Genomic DNA, 12,508 nt, shown 5'->3' with positions numbered 1-12,508 from the left:
TATGTGCCAATAATGTGGCCCAGTCTGAACAGGCCCAGATCTGATTTGGACATCTGCTAAAAAATAGTGTGACCAGGCAGCCCTAAAATCTAATTTGAGGAGGAATCTGATTGGAAGGTCCGTGTACCTTTCGGCGATTTGTTTTTCCTTCTTATTTTGGAAAACAAAAAACGGAAAATAAGCCCAATTCTGTTGTTTTGTTTTTATGTGGTTAACAAAAAACAAGGAATTGTCTCCCGTTTCCCGATTAAACACAGGAAATTTAATAACGGAAAATGAGCCTTGATCCGTTTTTCCGATCTTAGTTTATTAAACTGAAGTGGAAAAATGAAATACGCCTGATATTTGTGTTCCACCAAGTTTGTTTTTGCCATGAGCTATGACCCAGAAGACAATGTTCTTCTTCTTTTGATAAATATTATGCGGCTACAGCAGGGTCTTGTGTATTTAGAAGAAGGAGAAGAATGTCTGCAGGGCCAGGGCTCATTTTAAAAGCGAACTTGGTGGAATACAAATATTGGGAGTATTTTGTTTTTCGATTTCTGTTCAGTAGACTAATATTGGAAAAACGTATCAAGGCTCGTTTTCTGTTATTGAATTACCTCTTTTTAATCAGGAAACGGGAGACGGATTTGGGCTCGTTTTCCGAAAGGAAAAACGACTGGCTGAAAGGTACCTTGGAATCAGAGATGCCTCCAGTCTGAACGCAGCCTTGAATAATATGATGCCCTCATTAATACTTGAGCTCTCTACTAATATTAAATGATTTGTAATTAATGTCTTGGTTAACATCAAGATTTTTTTTACCAATATGACATTAATGCTTACATTATCAGCCATATCCTTACAGACACACCCCTACACACACTAATAATCAAAGGTTTGGGGTCACCCAGACAATTTTGTGCTTTCCATGATATGTCACACTTTTATTTTATCAAATGATTTTGAAAATGAACAGAAAATGTAGTCCTGACAGGGCTAGAAATAAATTTTATATTTAATATTTCAGTATTTCTAATTTAGATAATCATCTCCGGATCGCAACCCTATTGAGCTGTTGTAGCAGCGGGACCGTATGGTAAGAATGAACTGCCAAATGCCAATCCCATTTATGAGGGGGCCTCTGGAATTATTCAACTTTTTTGGGTGGAAAAATGATACTTTTTTGAACCACTTTCCAAAATGGGGAAGACAAACAAATTAATAGACATCATAGCAACCAGAATACGAGTAGTATAGTAGTAATAGTACTAATACCTAAAAATTAGGTGCTTCTCTTAATGAGATGTAGCGACATTATGTCAGCCATGCTAATTACCGTATTGGCCCAAATATAAGACAGTGTTTTTTGTATTGAAATAGCAGAAGGGGGTCGTCTTATATTCGCGGTCTAGATATTATACCCATTCACGACGCTAGATGGCGCCAGATATCATTGAAGCGATGTTCTGTCATGACAGATCTCAGCAACTCTCAAGTTTAACCAGTTTGCATTATTTTATTGCAATGTTTTTCCTTATTCAGATTTGTTTCAAGACTACAGTTACAATTAGACTTCACTTTGATGGTTAATGCAGTTATTGCAATTTTGTTGTTTTATCACAATAGATTGGTTTATTTACATTTCAAAAACCAGAAGCCATTCATTTACGAATGTGATTGCACTTTAGTTTACATATTAAAATGCACAGATATTAAGATTTGAATGAGGCAAAATAACTTGCTTTTTCTCTCAAATATACTGTTATAATCATTTGTTTCGGATGTACTGTAATTATTTTAAGATTAATTTGGTATTCAAAAAGTCTTATTTCAAACTTTAGCCTTGAAAAACAGGGGGTCATCTTATAATCAGGGCCGTCTTATATTCGGGCCAATACGGTAGATAGTACGTCTAATTAGCATTAGTGAAACAAATGCTAACTCATAGCTGGTTGCAAACGCTAAACTGTTACTGTATATTAATATTGGCACATAACTTCACTTTTATGCTTACTCTGTGAAAGTGAGGGAGCCAATCCAATATGGTGGCAATGTGGAACGAATTTCTTGCAATTTTAGTAACTTGTGTTCCTCTTATGAGCTGCATCAGAGCCAATCAGGTAGATGCTCTCGCTCTGTACTGGAGCGCAGATGCAAAGTTATCTTCAGTATTCCGCTCTCTCGCTCTTTTCATTTATTCAACTTCCGAGCAACTTATCCTCACGAGGGTCGCGGGGTGCTGGAGCCTATCCCCGCAAACTATGGGAGGTGGGCGGGGTAACACCCTGAATCTGTTGCCAACCAATCGCAGGGCAAATTTTATTTTTTACTTGTAATGGAAGCATTTTAAAATGTAGTTGTGTAACTTGATCTCATCAATATTTACTTAAGTCAAATTACTGATTTTTAAAAATAATTAAAAGTCGCAAGCTACACAAAAAAGTCAGTTTCAGTAACGAGTAAATGTAATTCGTTACTTTCCACCCAAGATATTTTGTAATATGACATCCACATATTGAATTTATCATGTGATAAGTGAAAAACCGTGAACTAGCCCCCCCTCCATTGTTTCATTGTGTGTGTGTTGTATATATTTTTCAGATTTAGCATAGAAAAGAGATACATTTAAGACATGTTTTTCACTTTTTTCCCCAAAGTATAATTAAAAAATACTTATACTTGTATATATATTTTGTTAGTGGTTTTAAGCACTTCAAATCTAATAATTATGATGAGTTTTAAACATGTTACTGTCCCACCAAATTATTTTTAAACAAGAATAAAGTAGAAAAATGCTTGTCTTTATTCAATACTTCATTGAGTGAGTCCAGTCAAATCCACTCAAGCTGCTCACTTACACACATTGAGTTGCGACAGCAACTGTTTAACAAGTTAAACCATAATTGACGCATGTGGCACTTTGAAGTTTTGGCTCCCAAGCACCCATCGCAAGAACAAACCTTAACATCTGCCAATCATCATTAACTTAAATAAGAAACTCCAGTGCACTGCCTGACCAAGAAAAGCGGCAGGAGCAAGAGTGAGAGACTACATAATCGGATCGGGACAGCTCTATAAAATACAGCATTAATTTATCTAATTGAAAAAAAATCCGCGATGGACTGAGGGCGCAAAGTTTGAAGCGCTATGTAGCGAGGGATCACTGTATTCTGGATTTTCACTCTGCACCTGCATTGCATCTGTTGCCAGACAGTCCCGCATCCCTACTGTGGTCCACATCCTAATCATCTCCTGTGGTGTACAGCCGCTCACAAGCAACAGTTTTCTGCAAACGTACCAGTCCTTGCCGCACTTCTCCTCGTCATCGTCATGGCCCTGGTGTACAGGGAGTGTGGCAAACCCTGGATGTTTCTGTGGGACCAAACCTAGCTTGCGGAGGCACAGGCCCATGTAGACTTCATGGACCGGGAAAAGGAGGACGTTTTGTGTAACTTGGTGAAGGCGTAACGCGACCTCACCCGACAGCAGGAACTCCCCAGACATGGCGTAAGGTGGATACACTCCTGTGAATATGCTTGGTGGGACAAAGTCCAGCCGGGCTTGGTCTCTGTGTGGCCGTCCATTGCTGATGACATTACCGCTAAACAGGAAGCGGCTGCTTGCGTGGGCTGATGTCTCCAGGAAGTCCAACACTTTGAACGTGTTGACGAAGGTGTGGTCGTGGGCCTCGAGGACAAAGCGAGTCTGTGAACAATTGAGGTGGAACCAGCGAAGGAAGAGCACCTCCTTCAGGCTCAAGTTGAGGGGCGTGTCCCTGAACTCCCATTGGAGAAGGTCCCCATGAAGTTCAGCCTCGCGACTGAGCATTCCTTGCAGGTCCGGGTAGTGGTCCTCAGCTGGCGTCTGTCCCAGCAGGAACACGGTAGCCACCGTGCGGTTGCCCAGGACGCCAGCGCGACCCCATGTCTGGCGGATAGCCTGCCGCTGCCCAAAATGTGGCACCAGAGACTTGACGGCAATCAGTAGGAAAAGATCTGGTTCTTGGCACGCTGGACCCGGAGCCTGAAGAACATTAGATTTCCTGCAGTGCATGTAGAGCAGGAAGTCCTGGAGTCGGCTGGGCATCATGTAGTAGTCCCAGACTTGCTAAGAGTTGAAACAGAATGAAATATGTTCAGAAGTTCAGAGTAATGAATAAAAGATCTGAAATATATGAAGGAAGATGTTCATTCGTTCATTCATTTTTCGTACGGTCTAACCGTATAATGGTCGCGGTGGGTGCTGGAGCCTATCCCAACCTCACTAGGCACTAGGGCAGGGTACACCCTGAGCTGGTTTCCAGCCAATCACATGGCAAAATGAGATAAACATCCATTCACAATCACATTCAAGTCTATGAACAATTTGGAGTGTTCAATCAGCTTACCATGAATGCAGTGTTGTTAATAACGGCGTTAGAGTATAACTGTTTTGTTTTTTTTCAGTAGTGGGTAATCTAATTAATTACTTTTCCCATACTTGCAACGCCGTTACCCTTACTGAGGATGTGAAGGGGCGCGTTACTACAATTTAGTTGAATGAAGTGCGAGTTGTTTAATTTTGCCTGGGAGAGAACAGAGCGAGGGAGGAGAGGAGGGAAGAGGGTTGTGACAACGCTGCAAACACGGTGATGACTGAGTAGGTAGGCGGATCATGCCCTGCTCACTGCTTGCTCTGGCAAACATCAAGACAGCGATAACGGCGACAGGGCAGTGAATTTATAAAGGTAGCGTTCTCAAACTAAATTAATTAGGGCCCGAGCACTACTAAAATGCTGTATATAGGGTTTTTATCTTTTTTTTTACTAATCAGACTAAAGCTTTTAGCTATTATCACGCTGGCCTGTTCAATCAAGTGGCGTCTTTAAAGCACCGTAAAAGATTATATATTTGACATAGAGCGCTGCCGTCCACATGACTCGAAAGCGTGGATTTTATCCTCTCTCCCAGTTTTTATTTGGCATCGATTGACCACGGAAAACCAGAGATACAGTATTATCATTTTAGTTTCATAAAAGGAAATATGTTTTCTCCACTTGGGGGCACTCATGCTCTTTGGACAAATAATGCTTCATTTCTGTATTTTTTTTCATTCGCCGGCTTTATTTTATTTTATTTTTTTATTTCTTTGGCTTAATGTTGTTATGTAGTAGGTTATAGTTTTATTTTTCTTCAAAGCATAATAATAACAGTTCATATAGATACCTTAGTGCTGAGAAAAAAATGTTTGAAAAAAATCATAAGCAGCTACTTACAGCTATACTTTTCACCAAGATCATCATCCATTGAATATGGTACGCCCGCCGGTGTCGTGCCAATGTAGTTACCTCAGTCAAAAATTGTATCCCCTGGGCGGAGTTATATGGAGGTAGGTTTGTGTCTTCATTATTCTATTAAAAAATGCTTCAATCAAAACAAAAACTGGCCTCAATCAAAATATATATTTTCGATAAAAAACGTCACTTCAATTTAAAAAAAAAAAAAAGTGTTTAAATGCAAAAATAGATTTGAAACCCAAAAAAATGCATTTGAAATCTATTATTTTTTTTATTTAAGTCGATTTTTAAATTTTTTTCGATTGAAGCAACTTTTTTGATTGAAGTAATGTTGTTTTGTGTTTGGGCCACATTTTTGCTAGGACATTTGTGTCTTTTATTATTATTAAATGATATTTTAAATATAATGAATGTTATAAATTATATTATTATTCAATCAAAAATTAAGTTGCTTCATACAAAAAATAAATTTTCAAAAGAAAAATCACTTCAATCAAAAAAAAATAAAGAAAAGAAAATATTTCAATCATAAAAAAAAAAGTTTTTCAATGCGAAAAATATTTGAGGCTCAAAAAAATTGCATTTGAAAACACTCAATTTTTCATTTAAAAAGTTTTGATTTTAACAATCCTTTTTGTGTTTGGGCCATACTATGGGTAGGACATTTGTGTCTAAACCATTCAATCCCCCAAAAAGTTGCTTCAACCCCCCCCCCCCAAAAAAAAATCATTTGAAAAATAAAGTTGCCCTCTCCTATTTTTTTTTAAATAATATGCAAAGAAAATGACCGTCTAAGGTGCTAGACATGATCTGTTCAAAAAATACTTTTGACCCATTATAAAAAAATTTTTTTTTGTTCATTTCATTCATTTTTGTTGTTTGTTTTCTTGCTTTGCAACTTATATATATATATATATATGGGAAAGTCAATTACATGCAATGACACTTGTCGGCCACCAAGGGGGGCCTGGCCCCCCTTAAACTCTGCTTATGCCATTGAGAATTCTTTTCATCAAATACTTTTTCACTTGTACTTGAGTACATTTTTTGGATGACTACTTTTACTTTTGAGTAATATTTTGAAGTAACACTACTCTTACTTGAGTCAAATATTTGGCTACTCTACACACTTCTGCTTACGAGTCATCGACAGTGCAGCCCCTGGAGTGCACCCGCTTCTTTTGAGCCCCTCCAGGTACGGGCATAACCTGGCATAACCGCACCTCCGAGCTCCGCCCCTTGCTACAATCACATAGTTCCCCATCACCTGCGTGACGATTCTGCGGTTTGCTTCACACGAGTCCTGAGGCCCGCTCAAGTCCAATCGCCGCTGCTCCGAGTTCCAGAAAGATGGACCCGACTGTCTGGAAGCAACCGGAACCAACTTGAGGAATCTACTTTGGTCCTGGCGGATCTTCCAGCTAAGAGCAACGATGATGCAGCACGCCAACATGTTGAGCAGCAGCATTGCACACAGCAGAACGCCGGTCCTTCTCATCAAAACTGCCAAGTTGATGCCTAGCTGCACCTGAAAAATATGTGCTGGAGTCTGGGGAAAACCTCCGGGACTCCCGGAAGGACTTCCAGCGGTTTTACCCGCGTCAGAATACACAGGAACGTTTGGGAACATGTTGAAGTCCTCTGCTCGACATCAACACACAAACACATAAAGGATGGCATTTTCCTGGTTTTCCCTGCGATGTGCTCGACGGGAGTCACACGCTTCCAATCAAGAAGCACGCCTAACGCTAAACACATGCTGATGATTAGCTCACACAACACGATGGAAGAGTCGATAAAACATCTACCTCCACTAACCTCTCTAGCCGAAAGACACTTTACCGTGGATTCAAGTGTGCTTCTTTGCCAGTTTTGGGTGTTTAACCCTAATAAAAAGTCGAGAAAAATAGTATTAACTGTTTGAACATTGATCATTACAATGGACAGCTCCTCAAATGTTGACACTTTTAACCATTTATGGATCAAGTGACTATTTTTGGTCATAAACAATCCTGACATTGTAAGACCTTTAACTAAAGATGTCCCGATCGATCGGGTCCGATCACATCATTTTCAAAGTATCGGAATCGGCAAAAAAATATCGGACATGCCTTTTTAAAATATATATATATATTTTAATTAAATCGTTTTCTAATTGTATTTAACATTACGGACTAAATGTCTTACACTTATACAGAGTCTTTAGTTTTGGCTTAAAGTAGGGCTATCTAATTCATCGCGTTACCGGCGGTAATTCATTTTTTAAAAAATTAATCACGTTAAAATATTTAATGCAATTAATGCATGCGCTGCACGACCCACTCACGCATTGTCGCGTTCAATCTATAATGGCGCCCTTTTACCAAATATAGAGCTAAAAGGTAGCGTAAAACGAGTAGAGTGAATTTTGGCAGCCTTTGGAGCTTTTTTTTTTTTTTTAATTGGCTAAAGCCTTACTATCCCTCTCAACAATTAGAAATATCGTGGGGAAGAAATGTAGTAGTTGATCTTTTTCTTAACACCCTATGTTATTTCCCAACGCAGAGAAGATATATCAATTGGTGCCACTACGCACAGTCATGGTTGCACTTCCCATCATGCATTTGGGCAGAACAGTTAAATGGCTACAGTATCATTTAATGAAAGCTCAACAAATACACTAGATGGCAATATGTAGTCACAATATACAAAGTCACATTTATCCTTTAAGAATTAAAAGTCTTTCTATCCGTGGATCCCTCTTACAGAAAGAATGTTAATAATGTAAATGCCATCTTGAGAATTTATTGTCATTATAAACAAATACAGTACTTATGTACTGTATGTTGAATGCATATATTCGTCCGAGTTTTATTCATTTTTTTCTTAATGCATTGCCAAAATGTATATTATCGGGAAAAATTATCTGGAAAGATTGGAATTGAATCAGGAGCAAAAAAAAAAAAAAAAGCAATCGTATCGGGAAATATCGGGATCGGCAGATACTCAAACTAAAACGATCGGGATCGGATCAAGAGCAAAAAAACATGATCGGAACAACCCTACCTTTAACCCTTTTTGGTCAATTAATAAAACAAATATGAGCAATTATTATACTTAATGAATCATTATTGTTTATTATTTTAGAATCTTAAATTTGTAAATTAGTATGTTAACTAAATTGAGAAATTAATGACTAAAAACATTAACACTGGTTACAGCCTAGAGCAGGGGTCTGCAACCTGCGGCTCTAGAGTCGCATGCGGCTCCTTAGCACTGCTCTAAAGGCTTCCTGGAGCTTTGTCAAAAATGTTTGAAAATTGTAAAAGATGGGGGAGGTGTATATTTTTTAATACGGTTTCTGTAGGAGGACAAACGACAAACATTCTTGTAATTCATTAATATTGTAATGAAGTTAAACTTGAGGCGGCATCGTACAACAAAGTAGTCACGTGGTGCATCATTCTCTTTAGGATGCACTGCAGGGAAAATAAATTATGAAGGCTCATTATGTATTTGGAACCAACTTGGTCATTTTGATCGTCGGCTAATTAACTATTAGATACATACAGCATGTGTTGCCTTCATTATAAGGCTTTTAATTTTTTGCAGACGTATTTGTTTTTTTGGTCCAATATACGTAGCTCTTCCAACATTTTGGGTTGCCGACCCCTGGCCTAGAGCAACACTCTAGGATTTTTTTTCATCGCATTTAATTCATTGCATGCCATTTGTAATTCCCTCTCGAGTCGAAATCACGAACCAAGCTGTTTCTCTTTCACGGGCTTTAATCACAGAACTTGATTTGCCTTGACAATGCCTTGATTTGCCTTGACAATGCGGTGACAGTGCCGTGAGAACTGAACAATACAGATAAAAATATACATAAAGTCAGTTCAGACAAATATATACATTAAGTCAGATCATTTTCATACAGCACAGATAAATATATACATGAAGTCAAATTATTTTCACACAGAAACATAAAACAACATGAATACATAACTACTCTAACAGAAACTAAGTCAATTAATGCAAACTAACAAATAACACAAACTAAATTACCTCATTGGCCGCATACTCCAGAGGAAATTAGTTCAGCTTCAATTCTTCGATGCACTATGCACTTGAGATGTTTCCTTGTTGATCTTAGTCAGAGGTACTGAAAAGTTGTCTGTACTCTAGTAGTGTTCATCAGATAATAAGCCGATGTAACGCTTAATAGTGCCCCTGTCAACTCGCGGCAGTGAACTTTAGTTCCCACCCCATATCAAAGAAACTAAATACTTAACATTACACCCCCAGATCAAAGAGTCAATTATTTATTTCTTTATTCTGCCGTAATGGCAGCTACACTCCCACCAAATCACTTGTGATTTCACTCTAACCTAGGTAACACTGGATGATCATAAACATTGCAAAGAAATGTGATTGCATTACCCCGCTTCAATCAAAGTGACCGTCTTATGGATGGGTCTCTCCAAGTAGACTGGCTTTCCAGTGTGTTTCCCTTGTTTCTCCAATGTCAAGTCACTGGTCAGCAATCGCAGCTCCCCGACACACCCATCTGCAGGTAGAACATCATTCCTCAGCCGACCTCCCACCCTGAGGATTCCCTGTTTGTCTTTCTCAAATCGTCTTTTCAGACACTGGAGTCGATGATCTGCGTGATTCAAGTTATTAGGCAGACACGGCTTCGGTTCCTTGAATGCCTGTGGCATTTCACTCTGTCCATTAGCTTTTGTCTTTATGCCCTTCTCCATTATAGAATTGAAACGAAGGTCACCTTGAGAGAAATTATCATCTTCCACATTCCTCTTGCCGAAATCTGATTCAAGTACCTTCTGCACATCTGCAGGAACAATGACTTCCTTGACTTGAGTTCTGCATATGTATTGTACTTGATTCGTTAGGTCACCGGGTGACTGTAAACTTGGTGTGACCTGTCTTACAACACTTCTTTGGCTGCTTCCAATGGTGTCGCTTCTGTGGCTGCTTTCAATGGCGTCGCTTCTGTGGCTAGTTCCAATGGCGTCGCCATAATCAACACAAGGGTTGACACAGCCAACTATGCCCCAGCCAAGGACGGTCCTTATTGCGAACGGCTCATCATCCTTGCCTGATACAATTTCTCTCGGTAACAGGGCTTGAGAACAGTTGTATCCTATGAGTAAACCAACGTCGCATTCTATTAGAGGAGCGATTTCTTCAGCAAGGTGCTCTAAGTGAGACCATGCTCTTGCTGTTTTGGCTGTGGGAATGTGGCTTAGACTAACCGGAATAAATTCTCGTGAATACGTCACGGGAAGAAGAATTTTCTTTGAGGAATAAAAGCCTCTGACCTGCAACCCAACTAACTTGTGACTTGGAAATACAGTTTGCTTGGATGCAAGGGTTGAAAGCTTTAATTTCACAGGCTCCATCTGCGCATCAAGAGTTTCTGCCTTTTCCTGTAGAATGAAAGTGCTATCGCTCTGACTGTCTAGAAGAGCGTAAACTAGAACTTCAGTTTCTGGGTTATGTGTTGTTGACAGCCAAACTGGCACTATTGTGGATGCATATGTGCTATCCCTATTGCCCATCACTTGATTTGCTGTAGCTGTGCTTGTTATCACGTTAGTTGTAGACTCTGTTTCACTATGTTCAGGCTCTTTTGACCTTTCCTTTTCTGTTGAGGTCTTTCTACTCTCCCTTTGTCCATCAACTTGGACCCGTTCATCCGTCTTGGTGCGGTCTTCGTGCAAGCACGTGGGATGTCTGCCCTTGCACACGTTGCAAACACTTCTACTTTCGCAGTTCTTTGAGTTGTGTCCTGGCCTTAAACATGCAAAACACAATTTATTTGTTTGCACAAACTTAACTCGCTCTTTGACAGGTTTCTCCATTAACTTCCTACATGTCTGAATGCCATGGTTTGTCTTCTCACAAAACATGCATCTCTTAACATCGCCCTTTTGTCCTTCAATGTGTGGTTTCTCTTCCGATGCACTTGCTAGCACCCTTGCACCAACATTTTAGACCTTAGATGGCTTTGTTCTTTCAGAATCACTCTTCAGAGCATAAAGTGAAGTCATCGGATTGCAAGCAATTTTGGCTTCTCTAGACACAAACTCAGCAAAACTGCTGAAATTTGGAAAGCTTTGAGTTTCTTCTTCATATTCTATGACCTTTCTATTCCACCTGGCAGCGAGCCAGTCAGGTAGCTTAGTGAGCATTCTTTGATTTTCACTGCAGTCGTTTAAAATTTCAAGACTCTTAATATTGCTCATTGCTGCTTCACACCCTCGAAGGAAGTCTGCAAATTCCCTCAATTCAACACTGTCTTTGGGTCCTATCCTTGTCCATGAATTTAGTTTGTCGCGGAAAGCTTTAGCGACCACAAAGGAATTGCCGTATCTTTCTTCCAACATCTGCCATGCTGAATCATAGGCTTTCTCTGTGCCCACCAGGAAATAGCTCTCAATCGCTTTTCTTGCAGGTCCTGCAACATACTTGCGGAGGAAGTAAATCTTTTCATTTACAGGAATGTTCTTCCGGCCTATGAGGGTTTGGAAAGACATTTTCCAGTCCTTGTATCTTATTGGGTCTCCGCTAAAGACAGGTGGCTCTGGCACAGGAAGACGGCTTGCATTTATAGACTCTGCTATTGCTTGGGCAAGCATAATTGTGCTGTTGTCTTGAAAAGTAGGACGAGCGACTTCATGGCTTGTAGATGGGAATTCTCTAGCAGGCTGTGAATAAGTGTTGTGCCTTGGAAGGACGTTCGGTTTAGGTGAAGGCTCTGATGACTTATGGCTATGGAGAAGATCTAATATCTCTTCATCTATGACCGCGTCTTGTTCATAAACCTGCAGTCTTGCCCTTGCAGCATTCATTCTTTTAGTTGCTTCCAAGCGTTTCAACTGTCTGCGCTTGTCTTCTAACAATTTCTTTCTTTCCGCATTTTCTGCTTCTTGTTGTGCTAGCTTCCTCCTGTTCTCCGCCTCAAGCCTTTCAAGCTCTCTTTCTTCCTGTTCCATTTCTTCTAGAACCTTCAAAGTTGCTTTAGTTGCAGCTAACTCTGCTTCTGCTTCTTGTTTCCTTGTGGAAGACTGACTTGATCGTCTGGAAACAGATCTGGAGACTGATCTGCTCAACATGGACACTCGGTCTTGTGATGAGAACACTGAGCCAGCATTACTCCATCGTGCTTGTACTGTAGGTAAACACTGATCTCTGTTCCCGTGCAGTAACACATGCACCCGTTCTGTAATCTGCCTTGACACAGCC

The 12,508-nt window shown here is 39.9% G+C and overlaps 1 protein-coding gene across 1 annotated transcript; it reads right to left on the bottom strand.

Moving 5' to 3' along the window:
* Positions 1 to 3,021: 3,021 nt before the first annotated feature.
* b3gnt2a (UDP-GlcNAc:betaGal beta-1,3-N-acetylglucosaminyltransferase 2a) lies at positions 3,022 to 7,128 on the bottom strand. Its single transcript, XM_057844057.1, has 2 exons — positions 6,528 to 7,128; positions 3,022 to 4,092 (listed from the first exon to the last, which is right to left on the bottom strand). Exons 1-2 carry the CDS (start codon positions 6,888 to 6,890, stop codon positions 3,082 to 3,084), a joined length of 1,374 nt encoding a protein of 457 aa, XP_057700040.1. The 5' UTR covers positions 6,891 to 7,128; the 3' UTR covers positions 3,022 to 3,081.
* Positions 7,129 to 12,508: the final 5,380 nt, after the last annotated feature.

This window comes from Corythoichthys intestinalis, chromosome 8, assembly GCF_030265065.1.
Source record: "Corythoichthys intestinalis isolate RoL2023-P3 chromosome 8, ASM3026506v1, whole genome shotgun sequence".
NCBI classification, from domain to species: Eukaryota; Metazoa; Chordata; class Actinopteri; order Syngnathiformes; family Syngnathidae; genus Corythoichthys; species Corythoichthys intestinalis.
Note: the sequence above shows the minus strand (reverse complement) of the source record. Positions and strands in the feature narration are given on the sequence as shown.